The 20,058-nt window shown below is 37.9% G+C and overlaps 1 protein-coding gene across 2 annotated transcripts in view; it reads left to right on the forward strand.

Moving 5' to 3' along the window:
- Window positions 1–20,058, forward strand: part of muc5.1 (mucin 5.1, oligomeric mucus/gel-forming) — a 40,836-nt gene that overhangs the window by 12,744 nt on the left and 8,034 nt on the right. The window contains exons 19-37 of one of the 2 annotated variants that reach the window (XR_015526174.1): window positions 1,567–1,607; window positions 1,702–1,799; window positions 1,988–2,139; window positions 2,230–2,368; window positions 2,504–2,611; window positions 2,707–2,886; window positions 2,967–3,206; window positions 3,354–3,510; window positions 3,792–3,920; window positions 4,038–4,138; window positions 12,537–12,724; window positions 14,343–14,517; window positions 14,610–14,845; window positions 14,946–15,129; window positions 15,677–15,860; window positions 16,277–16,461; window positions 16,826–16,895; window positions 19,719–19,849; window positions 19,941–19,972. Coding sequence is in view for 1 of the 2 variants with exons in the window: in XM_087311680.1 (XP_087167806.1) it covers window positions 1,567–1,607; window positions 1,702–1,799; window positions 1,988–2,139; window positions 2,230–2,368; window positions 2,504–2,611; window positions 2,707–2,886; window positions 2,967–3,206; window positions 3,354–3,510; window positions 3,792–3,920; window positions 4,038–12,371; window positions 12,537–12,724; window positions 14,343–14,517; window positions 14,610–14,845; window positions 14,946–15,129; window positions 15,677–15,860; window positions 16,277–16,461; window positions 16,826–16,895; window positions 19,719–19,849; window positions 19,941–19,972 (10,963 nt within the window). In the remaining variant the exon portion in view is untranslated. Of the gene's footprint in view, window positions 1–1,566; window positions 1,608–1,701; window positions 1,800–1,987; window positions 2,140–2,229; window positions 2,369–2,503; window positions 2,612–2,706; window positions 2,887–2,966; window positions 3,207–3,353; window positions 3,511–3,791; window positions 3,921–4,037; window positions 12,372–12,536; window positions 12,725–14,342; window positions 14,518–14,609; window positions 14,846–14,945; window positions 15,130–15,676; window positions 15,861–16,276; window positions 16,462–16,825; window positions 16,896–19,718; window positions 19,850–19,940; window positions 19,973–20,058 lie in introns of both variants that reach the window. The other variant, XM_087311680.1, reaches the window with a different exon arrangement.

Consider the following 20,058-nt stretch of genomic DNA (forward strand, 5'->3'; position numbering starts at 1 on the left):
ATACGTTTATTTGCATATTACTGACGTCATCATATTCTACCATTTGTTTGTTTAACAGCCTCTGGTTAATAAAGGGGTATTTATATTTGCACTACGCTTTATGTAAGCATGTCAATTTAACTAAACGTATTGCTGTTTGAATACAGTATATCATTGTATCATTATTGTGTGTACTGAATTTGCAGTAATCTCTTAGACGTAATAAACTCAGACAAGTTCTAAAATTGTCCCTAAAATATCTGTGATTGTTAACAAGAAAAGAATAAATGGTCAAATTAAATTTTTAAAATAAAGGAGAAGCAGATCAGTTTGACTGTACAAGGGAAATACCTTCACACTCCCGGTGCTAAATCATTTGCCGTCGGTGCGCAGAGGAGAGATCTGCTCTCGGGCTGCAGGTGGGAGAGAGTGCTGTTGGAGTACTGGGCCGCCTGTCTGCTCTGAGGCGGCGGGGGGCAGGCGGTATCACCCCGCATCTCATTGAGAAGAGTAGGGACGATAAAGTATGGACAAATGACAGTCTATAAAACTCTCCAGTAACACACAAAAAAGTCGCTAGATATGTCGCTAGTCGCTTTTTAGAAAATTTGTCACTAGGGGGGTCTGAAAAGTCGCTAAATCTAGCGACAAAGTCGCTAAGTTGGCAACACTGGTTGCGGCTGGCTATACGCTGTATAAAAGATATGCCGGAATAGTTGGTGGTTTATTCCACTCTGGTGACCCCTGATAAATAAGGGACTACGCCAAAGAAAAACGAACAAATGAATAAACTGCATATAATTTTTTAATGGGAGGTGTGCAACAGTTAATAGTAAAGTTTTTTTTTTTTTTTACTTGAACTTTATTGTGTTATTAGTAAACATGGTTATCAACAATGGTAATTAAAGAATTCCGCAACATTGACTTGTTTCAATGTGTATAGCATAGTTGATAACAATATAAAACAAAATTTATTTGACAAATATTTATATTTACTTACAAACAGACACGCTTATAAGAATATAGACATATATGCATACGGAAACCTGTAAGTATAAAAGGGAAAAAACTATATACACAATATCAAAGTAAATAACTGAAAAAAAGGGGCTAATAAAATTAATGTAGAACAGATCAAACAGAAAACAAGTACAGAAAAAATAGTTTGTTGTCACCTTTATCTTTAGAGACATTTAATTGTTTTGAGTTCACACTAAGCTGATGATTAATAATAAAGTGTGTTTGTTTAGTAATGGAGATCAAATTATCATGTATTTGGTTCCAATGGAGAGCTGTTGAAATTGTAAAGGTTTTTTTAATATATTAATAAGACCGGCTAAAATGAAAATGATCAGGACTTAAGAATCTACAGTGTAGTGGTTTATAAAAAATGAGAAGCATTTAAAACCATGTAATCAAATTCAACTCAGCCCTAATAAAAATGCTGCAAAATGCTTTAAAAAGTGGTTTTAGATGTTCCATGCCCCAAATGCATATATCCATTTGATTGTTATGACATGTTATATTAAGATTAACACTTGTGTTGGTAGATTTAGTAATTCTTAGAACTATTTTGTTCATTTACAGCACCTGTAACAATGGCAAACTGGATTGCTCCAGTCATGAAGGTGAGTTGCAAACTATTAACTTTAAAGATTATTCAATTCTAGTGAGATGTGTGCTAGTTTTCAATACCTCGTTCATATATATGTTTGGCTTTAGACTGCGTGGCTCCAATGACATTCTTCAAATGCTCACATCCTGGAGAAAAAGGCACCGAATGTCAGAGGACATGCGACAAACAGGACCCAAACAATTGCGTGAGTTAGAACAGTTGAATACAGTACGTAACAATAAGATTACAGGCATTACTCAGGCATATAAAATATATACAGTCAAGTCTGAAATTATTCATACCCCAGAGAGAGAGAGCATGTTATGCAATAGTTTGTTGTACTATAGACATTTGCTGAGAAAAGTTGTATAACTAATTTTGTTTCGGCTGTAGGTGAGCACAGGGTGTGTATCAGGGTGTATGTGTCCTGAGGGCCTTTTGGCTGATGGAAAAGGTGGATGTGTGATGAGGGAAAACTGTCCATGCACCCATAACGGGGTCGCAAGTTCACCTGGGGATCAAGTTCAACAGGACTGTAACACCTGGTGAGCTAATCTAATCTGTTATTACCCATGTTATCTTGTGCTGTTTTTGATTTATACTTCATCTGTATGTAATTGCTGTCTATGTTTCAGCACATGCACAAACGGTATGTGGATTTGTACACAGAAGGCATGTTACGGCACCTGTACCATCTACGGTGAAGGTCATTTCAGGACTTTTGATGGCAACAGATACTCCTTCCATGGAGACTGTGAACACACCTTAGCCCACGTATGTTCACTTTTGTATCTGCCAAGGCATTAAAATCTAAAATGAATATCCTACAATTGGTTAAAAGTAATTCTGTGTTGACTTGTTTCATGCTATTCATAGTGATTTGTAAACTGGACTGTGTAACTTCTTTAGGATTATTGTGATGGAAACCCCAGTCCCTCTTTCCGCCTTGTCACCGAAAACATCCCCTGTGCAACTGCCAACTCCATTTGCTCCAAGTCTATTAATCTTTTCTTCGGGGTGAGATCATTTCATTGCCTTGTCAGCACATGTGTATGACTAACATTTGCAATATAAAAAATATATTATAAGACTAACCATTCCATATTCCGCAGAGATATGAGATGATTTTATCAGAGGATGATGGCGTGAAAGTTGTTGAAGGCAACGGCACAGAATACAAATATCAAATCAATTATGGAGGCATATATGTGGTCATAGAGATCGAAGGTCTTCTGAACCTAATCTGGGATGAGAAAACAAGTGTGATGATCCAGCTCCATCCCAAATTAAAGGTATGCATTCCTTACAAGCACACCTTTATGTAACCTTTATTCTACTACTCATCTAAACATCCGCATGATCTCTGTTGCAGGGCAATGTGTGTGGACTGTGTGGAAACTTTGATGGCAATGCAAACAATGACTTCATGAAGCACAATGGAGAAGTGGTGACAGATCCAGAGGAGTTTGGCAATAGCTGGAAGGTGGATTCAAATTGTCCTGATGTGACAAATGTGATGCATCCTTGCGAAGCACATCCACATAGGAATTCCTGGGCTATCAAGCAATGCAGAATCATCACAAGCCCTGTCTTTACAGATTGTCATTCACTTGTAAGTAACATAAATGTTTAGCAACTAGTGGAGAAAAGAAACTACTTTTTGACATTCTTGTTTTTACATTTATCTTTTTACTCTAAATGATGAACCTTAGGCATGGTCAGTGGTAACATGTTCTATGTCTGATTTTGTTGTTTCTAGGTGGACTCTGGCCCATATTATGATGCCTGTGTTCGGGACACCTGTGCATGTGACAGCGGGGGTGACTGCGATTGTCTCTGTACTGCAGTGGGAGCTTATGCTGCTGCTTGCCGTAAAAGAGGAGCTTGTGTAGCATGGCGAACACCAGACTTTTGCCGTAAGTCCAAAACTTTCAAATATGTACTTGCTTAAATAATTACACTGAAGCCTTTGTTCTTGGGTCAGAAATGTATTTATTGAACTTATGTACTTAAGTTATGTTATGGTATTACTTGATCTTTAATATATATATATATATATATATATATATATATATATATATATATATATATATATATATATATATATATATATATATATATATATAAATATAACCTCAAGGCCTACAGGTGCACTTAGACGCTTAATTAACCCTATCTTGTGTTGTCATTTTTGCAGCTTTATTTTGTGACTACTACAATGCTCCAGGAGAATGTCAGTGGCACTATAAAACCTGTGGATCAACCTGCATGAAAACCTGCAGAAACCCCTTAGGAACCTGCTCTGATCAAATTCCTCCCCTTGAGGGTGAGAATTTAGAAATTGAGTGTCTCTCAATAGTTGACTTTGAAGATAATAATATGTGGATGAACACTGTTCAGCGGGTCAAGACATAGTTTTAAATCAAATGTCTCAATTTTTTAGGTTGTTTTCTTCAGTGCCCTTCTGAGAGACCATATCTCCGGGAGGAGACCATGAAGTGTGTCACAGAGGAAGGATGCAAAGACTGTTTCTATGATGGGAAGGTATATCCACGTGGATCCGTCATTTACAACACCACAGATGGGAGTGGTGCATGTTTTTCTGCTAAATGTGATTACAATGGAGAAATAATCCGAGAGATAAAAACTGATTGTATAATCACAACAACACCTTTCACATTTTCAACACCACCATCTACAACTGTTACTATAACATCAACGGAAACACCATCCACAATCACATCCACTATTACACCAACTACTGGAACATCGACACCAACTTCTACAGAAACACCATCATCAACCACATCCACTACTTCACCAACCACTGAAACATCAACCCCTACGTCAACAGAAACACCATCCACAATCACATCCACTACTTCACCAACTACTGAAACATCAACCCCTACTTCAACAGAAACACAATCCACAATCACATCCCCTGTTACACCAACTACTGGAACTTCGGCACCAACTTCTACAGAAACTCCATCCACAACAACATCCATTACCTCCCCAACGACTGAAACATCGACACCTACATCAACAGAAACACCATCCACAGTCACATCTACTATATCACCAACTACTGAAACATTTACGCCTACAACAACTGAAATAGTACCTACACCTAGTACAACTATTGCTACAACAGCAACACCTATCAGTACAACAACTCCCATCTGTGGTCGTAAATGTGAATGGTCCGATTGGATTGACAGCAACAAACCCAATACAGAACCAGACGGATACGAGACTGAATCCATCAATGCATTGTGGATCTCAAGAAGTATAACTTGTCAGAGTCCTGAAGAGGTTGAATGTAGGGCAGTGAATTATCCCCAAAAGACGCTGGAAGAATTGGGACAAACAGTTTATTGCAATACATCATTTGGACTGTCATGTTCTAATGAAGACAATGCAGAGGACTTCCCACCAGTTTGTTATAATTATGAAATACGTGTACACTGTTGTGAAGACAACTGTCCTCCAACTACGACCCCAAGTACACCATCTACATCAACAGAAACACCATCCACAACAACATCCACTACTTCACCAACCACTGAAATATCAACCCCTACGTCAACAGAAACACCATCCACAATCACATCCACTGTTACACCAACTACTGGAACTTCAGCACCGACTTCTACAGAAACTCCATCCACAACAACATCCATTACCTCCCCAACGACTGAAACATCGACACCTACATCAACAGAAACACCATCCACAGTCACATCCACTATATCACCAACTACTGAAACATTGACGCCTACATCAACAGAAACAGTACCTACACCTAGTACAACTATTGCTACAACAGCAACACCTATAAGTACAACAACTCCCATCTGTGGTCGTAGATGTGAATGGTCAGATTGGATAGATAGCAACAAATCCAATACAGAGCCAGAAGGATTTGAGACTGAATCCATCAATGCATTGTGGATCTCAAGAAGGATAACTTGTCAGAGTCCTGAAGAGGTTGAATGTAGGGCAGTGAATTATCCCCAAAAGACGCTGGAAGAATTGGGACAAACAGTTTATTGCAATACATCATTTGGACTGTCATGTTCAAATGAAGACAATGCAGAGGACTTACCACCAGTTTGTTATAATTATGAAATACGTGTACACTGTTGTGAAGACAACTGTCCTCCAACTACGACCCCAAGTACACCATCTACATCAACAGAAACACCATCCACAATCACATCCACTACTTCACCAACTACTGAAACATCAACCCCTACTTCAACAGAAACACCATCTTCAACCACATCCACTACTTCACCAACTACTGAAACATCAACCCCTACTTCAACAGAAACACCATCCACAATCACATCCACTGTTACACCAACTACTGGAACTTCGGCACCAACTTCTACAGAAACTCCATCCACAACAACATCCTTTACTTCACCAATGACTGATACATCAACACCTACATCAACAGAAACACCATCCACAACCGCATCAACTACTTCACCAACTACGGAAACATCGACACCTACATCAACAGAAACACCATCCACAGTCACATCCACTATTTCACCAACTACTGAAACATTGACGCCTACAACAACAGAAACAGTACCTACACCTAGTACAACTATTGCTACAACAGCAACACCTATCAGTACAACAACTCCCATCTGTGGTCGTAGATGTGAATGGTCAGATTGGATAGATAGCAACAAACCCAATACAGAGCCAGAAGGATTTGAGACTGAATCCATCAATGCATTGTGGATCTCAAGAAGGATAACTTGTCAGAGTCCTGAAGAGGTTGAATGTAGGGCAGTGAATTATCCCCAAAAGACGCTGGAAGAATTGGGACAAACAGTTTATTGCAATACATCATTTGGACTGTCATGTTCTAATGAAGACAATGCAGAGGACTTACCACCAGTTTGTTATAATTATGAAATACGTGTACACTGTTGTGAAGACAACTGTCCTCCAACTACGACCCCAAGTACACCATCTACATCAACAGAAACACCATCCACAATCACATCCACTACTTCACCAACTACTGAAACATCAACCCCTACTTCAACAGAAACACCATCTTCAACCACATCCACTACTTCACCAACTACTGAAACATCAACCCCTACTTCAACAGAAACACCATCCACAATCACATCCACTGTTACACCAACTACTGGAACTTCGGCACCAACTTCTACAGAAACTCCATCCACAACAACATCCTTTACTTCACCAATGACTGATACATCAACACCTACATCAACAGAAACACCATCCACAACCGCATCAACTACTTCACCAACTACGGAAACATCGACACCTACATCAACAGAAACACCATCCACAGTCACATCCACTATTTCACCAACTACTGAAACATTGACGCCTACAACAACAGAAACAGTACCTACACCTAGTACAACTATTGCTACAACAGCAACACCTATCAGTACAACAACTCCCATCTGTGGTCGTAGATGTGAATGGTCAGATTGGATAGATAGCAACAAACCCAATACAGAGCCAGAAGGATTCGAGACTGAATCCATCAATGCATTGTGGATCTCAAGAAGGATAACTTGTCAGAGTCCTGAAGAGGTTGAATGTAGGGCAGTGAATTATCCCCAAAAGACGCTGGAAGAATTGGGACAAACAGTTTATTGCAATACATCATTTGGACTGTCATGTTCTAATGAAGACAATGCAGAGGACTTACCACCAGTTTGTTATAATTATGAAATACGTGTACACTGTTGTGAAGACAACTGTCCTCCAACTACGACCCCAAGTACACCATCTACATCAACAGAAACACCATCCACAATCACATCCACTACTTCACCAACTACTGAAACATCAACCCCTACTTCAACAGAAACACCATCCACAATCACATCCACTGTTACACCAACTACTGGAACTTCGGCACCAACTTCTACAGAAACTCCATCCACAACAACATCCTTTACTTCACCAACGACTGAAACATCAACACCCACATCAACAGAAACACCATCCACAACCGCATCAACTACTTCACCAACTACGGAAACATCGACACCTACATCAACAGAAACACCATCCACAGTCACATCCACTATTTCACCAACTACTGAAACATTGACGCCTACAACAACAGAAACAGTACCTACACCTAGTACAACTATTGCTACAACAGCAACACCTATCAGTACAACAACTCCCATCTGTGGCCGTAGATGTGAATGGTCAGATTGGATAGATAGCAACAAACCCAATACAGAACCAGACGGATACGAGACTGAATCCATCAATGCATTGTGGATCTCAAGAAGTATAACTTGTCAGAGTCCTGAAGAGGTTGAATGTAGGGCAGTGAATTATCCCCAAAAGACGCTGGAAGAATTGGGACAAACAGTTTATTGCAATACATCATTTGGACTGTCATGTTCTAATGAAGACAATGCAGAGGACTTCCCACCAGTTTGTTATAATTATGAAATACGTGTACACTGTTGTGAAGACAACTGTCCTCCAACTACGACCCCAAGTACACCATCTACATCAACAGAAACACCATCCACAACAACATCCACTACTTCACCAACCACTGAAACATCAACCCCTACGTCAACAGAAACACCATCCACAATCACATCCACTGTTACACCAACTACTGGAACTTCGGAACCGACTTCTACAGAAACTCCATCCACAACAACATCCATTACTTCACCAACGACTGAAACATCGACACCTACATCAACAGAAACACCATCCACAGTCACATCCACTATATCACCAACTACTGAAACATTGACGCCTACATCAACAGAAACAGTACCTACACCTAGTACAACTATTGCTACAACAGCAACACCTATAAGTACAACAACTCCCATCTGTGGTCGTAGATGTGAATGGTCAGATTGGATAGATAGCAACAAACCCAATACAGAGCCAGAAGGATTCGAGACTGAATCCATCAATGCATTGTGGATCTCAAGAAGGATAACTTGTCAGAGTCCTGAAGAGGTTGAATGTAGGGCTGTGAATTATCCCCAAAAGACGCTGGAAGAATTGGGACAAACAGTTTATTGCAATACATCATTTGGACTGTCATGTTCTAATGAAGACAATGCAGAGGACTTCCCACCAGTTTGTTATAATTATGAAATACGTGTACACTGTTGTGAAGACAACTGTCCTCCAACTACGACCCCAAGTACACCATCTACATCAACAGAAACACCATCCACAATCACATCCACTACTTCACCAACTACTGAAACATCAACCCCTACTTCAACAGAAACACCATCCACAATCACATCCACTGTTACACCAACTACTGGAACTTCGGCACCAACTTCTACAGAAACTCCATCCACAACAACATCCTTTACTTCACCAACGACTGAAACATCAACACCCACATCAACAGAAACACCATCCACAACCGCATCAACTACTTCACCAACTACGGAAACATCGACACCTACATCAACAGAAACACCATCCACAGTCACATCCACTATTTCACCAACTACTGAAACATTGACGCCTACAACAACAGAAACAGTACCTACACCTAGTACAACTATTGCTACAACAGCAACACCTATCAGTACAACAACTCCCATCTGTGGCCGTAGATGTGAATGGTCAGATTGGATAGATAGCAACAAACCCAATACAGAACCAGACGGATACGAGACTGAATCCATCAATGCATTGTGGATCTCAAGAAGTATAACTTGTCAGAGTCCTGAAGAGGTTGAATGTAGGGCAGTGAATTATCCCCAAAAGACGCTGGAAGAATTGGGACAAACAGTTTATTGCAATACATCATTTGGACTGTCATGTTCTAATGAAGACAATGCAGAGGACTTCCCACCAGTTTGTTATAATTATGAAATACGTGTACACTGTTGTGAAGACAACTGTCCTCCAACTACGACCCCAAGTACACCATCTACATCAACAGAAACACCATCCACAACAACATCCACTACTTCACCAACCACTGAAACATCAACCCCTACGTCAACAGAAACACCATCCACAATCACATCCACTGTTACACCAACTACTGGAACTTCGGCACCGACTTCTAAAGAAACTCCATCCACAACAACATCCATTACTTCACCAACGACTGAAACATCGACACCTACATCAACAGAAACACCATCCACAGTCACATCCACTATATCACCAACTACTGAAACATTGACGCCTACATCAACAGAAACAGTACCTACACCTAGTACAACTATTGCTACAACAGCAACACCTATAAGTACAACAACTCCCATCTGTGGCCGTAGATGTGAATGGTCAGATTGGATAGATAGCAACAAACCCAATACAGAGCCAGAAGGATTTGAGACTGAATCCATCAATGCATTGTGGATCTCAAGAAGGATAACTTGTCAGAGTCCTGAAGAGGTTGAATGTAGGGCAGTGAATTATCCCCAAAAAACGCTGGAAGAATTGGGACAAACAGTTTATTGCAATACATCATTTGGACTGTCATGTTCTAATGAAGACAATGCAGAGGACTTCCCACCAGTTTGTTATAATTATGAAATACGTGTACACTGTTGTGAAGACAACTGTCCTCCAACTACGACCCCAAGTACACCATCTACATCAACAGAAACACCATCCACAATCACATCCACTACTTCACCAACTACTGAAACATCAACCCCTACTTCAACAGAAACACCATCCACAAGCACATCCACTGTTACACCAACTACTGGAACTTCGGCACCAACTTCTACAGAAACTTCATCCACAACAACATCCATTACTTCACCAACGACTGAAACATCAACACCTACATCAACAGAAACACCCTCCACAACCGCATCAACTACTTCACCAACTACGGAAACATCGACACCTACATCAACAGAAACACCATCTACAATCACATCCACTGTTACACCTACTACTGGAACACTGACACCAACTTTTACAGAAACACCATCCACAACTGCATCCACTACTTCACCAACGACTGAAACATCGACACCTTCGTCAACAGAAACACCATCCACAGGCACATCCACTGTTACACCAACTACTGGAACTTCGGCACCAACTTCTACAGAAACACCATCCACAATCACATCCACTACTTCACCAACTACTGAAACATCAACCCCTACTTCAACAGAAACTCCATATACAACAGTTCCAGTAACATCTATACCAACAGAAACTCCATCCACAATTGTTACAATGACAACTATATCAACAGAAACTCCGTCTACAACAGTTCCAGTAACATCTACACCAACAAAAACTCCGTCTACAACAGTTCCAGTAACAACTATACCAACAGAAACTCCATCTACAATTGTTACAGTAACAACTATATCAACAGAAACTCCATCCTCAACAGTTCCAGTAACAACTATACCAACAGAAACTCCATCTACAGTTGTTACAGTAACAACTATATCAACAGAAACTCCATCTACAACAGTTCCAGTAACAACTATACCAACGGAAACTCCATCTACAACAGTTCCAGTAACAACTATACCAACAGAAACTCCATCTACAATTGTTACAGTAACAACTACGTCAACAGAAACTCCATCTACAACAGTTCCAGTAACAACTATACCAACAGAAACTCCATCTACAATAGTTACAGTAACAACTACGTCAACAGAAACTCCATCCTCTACAGTTCCAGTAACAACTATATCAACAGAAACTCCATCTAAAACAGTTCCAGTAACAACTATACCAACGGAAACTCCATCTACAACAGTTCCAGTAACAACTATACCAACAGAAACTCCATCTACAATTGTTACAGTAACAACTACGTCAACAGAAACTCCATCTACAACAGTTCCAGTAACAACTATACCAACAGAAACTCCATCTACAACAGTTCCAGTAACAACTATACCAACAGAAACTCCATCTACAATAGTTACAGTAACAACTACGTCAACAGAAACTCCATCCTCAACAGTTCCAGTAACAACTATATCAACAGAAACTCCATCTACAACAGTTCCAGTAACAACTATACCAACGGAAACTCCATCTACAACAGTTCCAGTAACAACTATACCAACAGAAACTCCATCTACAATTGTTACAGTAACAACTACGTCAACAGAAACTCCATCTACAACAGTTCCAGTAACAACTATACCAACAGAAACTCCGTCTACAACAGTTCCAGTAACAACTATACCAACAGAAACTCCATCTACAACAGTTCCAGTAACAACTATATCAACAGAAACTCCATCTACAACAGTTCTAGTAACAACTATACCAACAATAACTCCATCTACAACAGTTCCAGTAACAACTATACCAACAGAAACTCCATCTACAATTGTTACAGTAACAACTACGTCAACAGAAACTGCATCTACAACAGTTCCAGTAACAACTATACCAACAGAAACTCCATCTACAACAGTTCCAGTAACAACTATACCAACAGAAACTCCATCTACAACTGTTACTGTGACACCTATATCAACAAAATCTCCATCTACAATTGTTACAGTGACACCTATATCAACAAAAACACCATCTATAACTACTGGATCTACAACAACTATGTCAACAGAAACACCATCTACATTTAGCAAATCTACAACAACATCCACATCAACAAAGCCTGTTACTACTACAACAAAGTTCACTGTGCATACAGGGCCAGTTCGCACCACTCCAAATCCAGAACACCCATCAACTCAATGTAACTGCACATATTTAAATGCAATATTCTTACCAGGTGAGCAATCATTGGATGATTACAATTCAATTTAGTTGTTCAACTTTAATCCTTGCATATATGTGCACATTAACTTAACCCTGCATTACATTCAACTTTCACTTATGTAAAAAAAACTCCCTTCTTGCTTAACTCTCTTACACATCCTTTTTATTCTAATTATAGGGTCATCAATATACAATAAAACAGATAAAGCAGGTTGGTGCTTTTCTGCTCACTGCAACTCCTCGTGCAGTATTATCATACAGGCTGAGCCATGTGCAACAACAACACCACCAACAACGACACCAACAACACCAACAACGACGACATCAAAACCGAACATAAATGATTGCAAACAGGTCCAAAGAAAGGTAATTTATTCAGGATGATTTGCATTGGCCATTTTCAAGCAATGGCAAAGGCACTTTTGTTTTGTGAACACTTGATCCCACAACACTATCCCTTCCTATTCTATTTTATTTAATTGTATTCTGTTTAATAATTAAATGTAAGTGTAAACATGCAGAAAAATGGAAGCGTCAGAACTCAATGTCAGGCTGACATCAATGTCCAACCTAAAATCAACCAAATATCAACGTCTAATGATGTTACAGCTCAATGTTGTGTGTATCTTACCACTATGACCTCTATCAGACATTGGATTTTAGTTGCCATACCTGAAGATTAATTGTCATTTTTTGATGTCAGTATTATTTTAAGATGTTGGTTCGACATTGGATTTTGGTCACTTTCCAACACACCCTAAAATCAACCTAAAATCAACCAAATATCAACGTAATTTGAAGTCATTATTGGTGATCAAAATAATATTGTCTTTAGACACTGGCTAGACACTTAATTTTGGTGACCTGACGTCACGACATATATCTAACCTAATATAAATATCGGTAACACTTTACAATAAGGTTCATTAGTTAATGCATTTATTAACATGAACTAATCATGAACAACACCTGTACAGCATTTATTAATCATAATTGAACATTTACTAATGCATTATTAACATCCAAGTCCGTGCTTGTAACATTAGTTAATGGACCATGAGTTAACATGAACAATGAACAACTGTATTTTCATTAACTAACATTTACTAACATGAATAAATACTGTAGTAAATGTATTGTTCATTGTTTGTTCATGTTAGTAAATGCATTAATTAACATTAACTAATAAACCTTATTGTAAAGTGTGACCTAAATATCTTATGACATTGTGCGCCTGCTGGGCAATAACTAAATGCACTGCACACTATTACGTTTACTCACATGCACAAATTACATGTAAACTCATCTGTTTTTTATAGCGTAATACTCGCTACTCACTACTCTTGGGTACTTTTAAAAGAGCTATTTTTTACTCATACAGTAGGTTGAGGAATATTTACAACAGATACTTTTACTCTGCTTACAATACATTTTTAGTCAAGTAATGGTACTTTTACTTAAGTATGATTTTTCAGTACTCTTTCCACCACTGTTATAATGTAAGAAAAATAATGTATACAAAAAATTAATTATAACCTGCCTTTCAAATTTACCTTTCCTTCATCTAATGTGTCATCCAGAAGCAAAAGAAACCAAACTGTTAAACATATTCTTGTGGAATGCCCCATTTTTAATGTTATTAGACAACAATTTTTATCTAGACAGACTTTAAATTAAATATTTTTAAATGTGAAACCTTCTAAAATTGTAAAAAATATTATCAAAAGTGAACCTTTAAAAAATGTTTTAGATTTTTATCTTATATATTATCATTAATATTGCTATTTATGTATTTTAACTTGTTTATAATTTATTGCTGTTGATGACTTTTAATTGTTAGAATATTTTTTTAATTATAGAAAAGTAGTATTTATACAATGTGGTAAACTTGATCTGTTTTTTTTTTTTTTTTTTTTTGCCATAACATAGCCAAAGAAGCTGAAATGGCAATAAACTCCAAATTCTCTCTCTCTCTGTCATCCAGAATATGGAGTCCTGGATTGAAAACTGCAAAAACTACACGTGTAAAAATGGCAAGGTAACCTCAGTGCCTCTACAGTGTGACAAATCTGACAAGGTCATACCTACATGTACCAATGGAATTAAAGCTAAGAAGGTGTCTTATAACAACGGCTGCTGCTCTAGATATGAATGCGAATGTGAGTTTAAACCATGCTTATTTACATTAAATTTATCTTTAATACTTATGAGTAAATGTTAAATAACATGCCCTGTTCCTTGGTTTTTCCAGGTAAATGCAGTGGTTGGGGTGACCCACATTACCAAATGTTTGATGGAACATACTATGACTTCCAAGGAAATTGCACTTACGTCTTGTTCAAAGAAATCGTCCCAAGATATAACATCAGTGCCTATGTTAAAAACTACTTATGTGATCTTAAAAATAATCTTGCCTGCCCAGAGTATGTGATTGTGAACTACAAATCATATAGCATTAAGCTGACAAGCAACACCAAAGAGATTGAGGTAAGTCTGCAAAACATTCTTAAAAACGTTTTACATCCCATCATGACAAAATGACAGTGCACTAGAGCATCGTTTTGAAAAGACCCCGTTTTTCCCACAGGTCTATGTTAATGATGATTTGAAACAACTAACTTACGTCAATAACAACTTCTTCATCACCACCTCTGGCATTGGAGTCATTTTGAACATCACTGAAATCAATGTCGACATTACTGTGAATCATCAAGGCTTTGTAATCAATCTCCCATTCTCCTACTTCAGTGGTAATACAGAGGGGCAGTGTGGTGAGTACAGATCCGAGATCATTTCTATGAGATGTGCATTAAGCAAAATGAAGTTTCACAAACTAGTTTCGAGAGAAGCAAGTGATATAATTGAGTTGAGCTGTTCTTTCATCTGTAATCATTAGTAAGCCAATCCGATCATTCCAAACTCACTATAAATAGCCTGACTAGCATTACTCCCTTCGTTTTTTTAAGAATCCACCCCATTTCCTCCCTTACCAGGATGAGCTCTCGAGAACTACCTGATCTCAGACCCCCTTACCTGCTAATTGACCAGGCGGGAGCCCTGGGCTCAATTATCTCTGAGCTCAGGGTTCTCTCCCGGGACAGCATGCCAAACATGTTATTAATATCAAGCAATATCTAAGTGTGAACTCGTGAAATACCATATGTGTGAGTGTAAATTTTATATTTACTAGTGCATCAAATTAATATGATTTTCCATACCTTCTTATAAACTCGAATTTCAATAATACATTTATTTTGCAATGTAGCATTACTACTTCTCTACATCCAGTTTAAGCCAAATTAAATGTCTGTTTTTCAGGGGTCTGCGACAACAATCGTACAAATGACTGCAGACGCCCTGATGGACAAATCGACAAATCGTGTGAGAACATGGCACAGCTTTGGATGGTTCCCCCAGGATGCCAGCCTCCTAAACCTATACCTAAGCCTACACCTCCTCCAGTTATCTGCAACCCCAGTATTTGTGAATACATCAAGGGCGAGTAAGAAAATGCTACACTTTTATATTATGTAATATTATTGCTGATTACTGCGATAACAATATATCTCGTAATGATACATTTCCCTAGAGAGATTGTATATTTAGTACCATTTAAAAAAAAATATGTATATACTTAATAATCATACTAAAATAAGAAGGTATTAGATATTTTTCTGATTTATTTCAAACAAATTTGGGCAACAAAAAGGCTCTTACTTTAAAAACATTTTGACATTTAAACATAAATGACTGAAAAGTTAAAAGCACCTAAATATGTACATTTTCAGAATTTACTTACCCTCAAGCTGTTTTAAACCTATATGACTAAATAAGGAGAAAAGAGGGAAATCTTACCATTTTGGAACATCAAAATGAGGTAAAGGAATTTTTTTCAATGCTCTATTTGTTTTTTCACAGCATGTTTAAGGAGTGCCATGATCATATTCCTTACGAAAGTTATTATGAGTCATGCAAATTTGATGTGTGCCGCATGGGAAATCGTTCAATTGGTTGCACCAGTCTTGAGGCGTATGCTGCATTATGTGGAAAAGAAGGCATCTGTGTGGATTGGAGAACCTCCGATGACCTTAAACAAACCTGTGGTAAGCAAAATTAACACATTCTAAGCAAAAATGCTGGGTTAGCACTGTAGCACAAAAAAAAGTTACTTTGTATAACTAGCACTTCTTGTGTGTATTGCCTCTTCTTGTTGAATCACTGAATACCTCCTAAATTGTAAGTTGCTTTGGACAAAAGCCTCGGCTAAATGACTAAATGTAAATGCAAATGTAAAACATGGGTTAAAAAAAGTGCAATTTTAACCCAACATTGGGTTTTTCCATATTTGACTAAACAATGGGTTACAACAATACAGAATTTTCTACAGTGTATCTTTAACCTTTTAAGACTGGGCTTTACATCTCCGAATGTTTAAAAATATGTAATCACTGTTGGTTTCTCTAACAGCACACAAATGCCCCAGTCACAAAGTATACAATGCATGTGGACCTAAAGTGGAAAAAACCTGCAGTACCAGGTAATCTTGCTCTACAGTAGTCAACAAAACAACAGTCCTTAATAAATATCAGAGATGGCAAAAGTACAAACATTCTTTACTTAAATAAAAGTACAGATGCTCAAGTTTAAAACACCTCAATTAAAAGTACTGACTACACGTTTGTACTTAAGTAAAACTATAGAAGTACTGCCTGAAAAATGTACAAAAGTAATAAAACTAGAACCTAAAGTTTATTGAAAAACTTTGATGTTGGCTTGAGAAAGCCAACGTGACTGTGCTAGGACTTGGAATGGCAGTTGGCAGGAAGCACGGTGGCGGTTGCTAAGTGGTTGCAATTATGCAATTATGGCATAACTAACCAGTTGCTAAATGGCAATGCTCGTGTGCATGTTTGATCAAATGCTAATACTTAGTAGGCATTTCAAGCATATGTTATTGCATTTAGATAATCATTCATAGCATGTAGTTAATTGTTTTTAGCACTTGGCTCCCATTATCATTGTTACCATGCATAGTACACAGGAAGTCCCATTTGCTAGCATGAGTCAAATAAGCCAATGCCCAGGTCCCTACGATGTTCTGATGTAGAGATATTGCCATTTTTAAATGGTTGCTAGGTTATACTGTTTTATTGCTATGGGGACATTTGACAGGTTAGTGATGATACATCAAAGCTTCTTGGCAATATGAGTGATCTTAATCAACCCCAATGTTTCTATGACAGTCTTTATGAGTGTCAAAAACTAGACTTGAACATTATGTATTCCTGGTGTTGGGTTGCGGCTGGAAGGGCATTCACTGTGTAAAACAAATGCTGGATAAGTTGGCGGTTCATTCCGTTGTGGCGACCCCTGATTTATAAAGGGACTAAGGGAATGAACATTATGTAAAAATGGCTTGCCGTATTTTTTTTTAAATACAATGCTTATTAAGTGTAAAAGTGATACATGCAAAAATGGCTTGCCATATCAGTAAAAAATATGGAGTTTAAGTCAAAAATGGCTTGCCATATTTTGAGAAAAATAATGCTTAAAAATTATTTATTGGAAAACTATAAGTCTGTTAAACCTTAAAGATATAGCAACAAAATCTAACGCATCTAAATACAGCTTTTGGCCAAATTTGGGGCTTGTATAATTTTTTTATATGCTCGGATTATAAAAAATTAATATTTAACATTTTTTATTCAAAAAACAATAAGTCTTATAGGCATGAGGAGATATAGCAACAATCTTGAATGTTGAAGGCACATTTTGACCACATTTGGACCTTGTGGCATGAACGGCCTAGGAGGAGATACGTTTGTTTTCAAGGACAGAGTAGTATAACAGTATGTTGGCTTTCTCAAGCCAACATAATAAAAAGTACCGGTTTCAACCACAGGTTAAAAACATGCGGTAGTGGTGAATATAAGGTAACTAAATTGGCAGTAGTGTATAAGTGTGTGTAAATGTGAGTGTATATGAGTGTTTCCCAGTACTGGGTTGCAGCTGGAAGGGTATCCGCTGTGTAAGACATATGCTGGAATAATTGGAGGTTCATTCTGCTGTGGCGACCCCTGATAAATCTGAAGGATAGTGAGTGAGGATAGGTAGGTAACTAGACCTCACATTCTATTGATACGTTATTATAAAATAACTGACATTTCCAATTTTTATGTAAAATGTTTGTTGCCAAATTTATGAAAGTAGCCAAGCAGCATCAAACTCTGCAATATAGCCCAACAACATTGTTCAAAAAGCACGGCCCATGTATCATCCAGACGCAAACTCACAGCGTTCAGCATGTAGTTTTTCAGCTGTTAGATCAAAAACATCAGCTGCCTTTCATGTTGATACACTCTAAAAATAGTTCTGTAGGGCTGTCTATCTTTATAATAATATAATGTCTTACATTTTGCACTGAATTCTGTCCAAAACATATTGAATTTTTTTCTTTTGCTAAAATAAATTCTAATGAAATTTGACTGCAAACTTTTTTTTTTTTTGCATTAGGCTAAAGCTGCTTTATTCTTCAAAGAGCAGCTCTCATAAATAACCCAGAAATGAAGAAAATAAACAGCAATGCATACATTTTTATAAAGTTTTTGATTTTTTATTACTAAATGAACAAATCTTTACAAAAAAGCACTATTTTTATACTAGATGTATAAGCCTGTGCAGTAATGATCGGAAGAGCACACAAGGCTTAAGCATTTAGCATGTTTTTGAACTGGAATGTGTGTCTCGTGTTTACCTGTGTTCCGATCGAGCAAAAGGTGTATTAATACCATGTAAACAGTGCAGCATCAGTCATGTTAAATTCGCCGACTCTCTCTCTCACATCTGCGTAGTCATCCTTGCCTTATAAGTAATCTTCATAAACTAGCCCACGTACGGTGCGCGATAGCCTTGAAAAGGCCGGGCAGTGCAGCACGCAGGCATGCAATGAGTAAAATAGACTGCTTGCTGAAAAACTACATGCTGAACGCTGTGAGTTTGCGTCTGGATGATGATACATGGGCCAGGCTTTTTAAACAATGTTGTTGGGCTATATTGCAGAGTTTGATGCAGCTTGGCTACTTTCTTAAATCAAAAAGGCGCTCAGATTATTGCACAATGATAAGAAATAATATAGATCGAGCCACCAAACACATAAAAACAAAAGTAACAACTGTGGTTTTAAAATTGTAAGGAGTAGAAAGTACAGATATTTGTGTAAAAATGTAAGAAAAAAAAAAGTTAAAAAAAAAAGTAGTGGAGTAAAGTACTGATACCAGAAAAAATCTACCCTTTAGTATTTGTACTTTGTTACTTCCTATCTCTCATAAATATAATAATTCACTGCACTTCTCATGACTAGGTACAACGACTTGTTTGTGGAGAAAGACTGTCAAGGCGAAAGCTGTCATCAAACATACATGGAAGGTTGTTTCTGTCCCGATAACACGTATCTAGTTAGTTCAACGACAGATTACTGTACGGCTTACTGCGGTAAGACATGCAGCTTTCTTTACTTTTATACAAGAATAATGCACTTTCTTGTGACCTTGTGGTTGATTTTGTTTTCATTCTTTCCTTGTAGACTGCATCGGCCCTGATGGATTACCTCGAGAGGTACTTCTGAAATAGATAAGCCAAGACAAATATGTCAATAAGGTGCAAAACAACTCATCTTGCATTTATACTTCATAATCCCCACA

Source organism: Danio rerio, chromosome 25 (genome assembly GCF_052040795.2).
Source record: "Danio rerio strain M-AB ecotype USA chromosome 25, GRCz13ab, whole genome shotgun sequence".
NCBI lineage: Eukaryota > Metazoa > Chordata > Actinopteri > Cypriniformes > Danionidae > Danio > Danio rerio.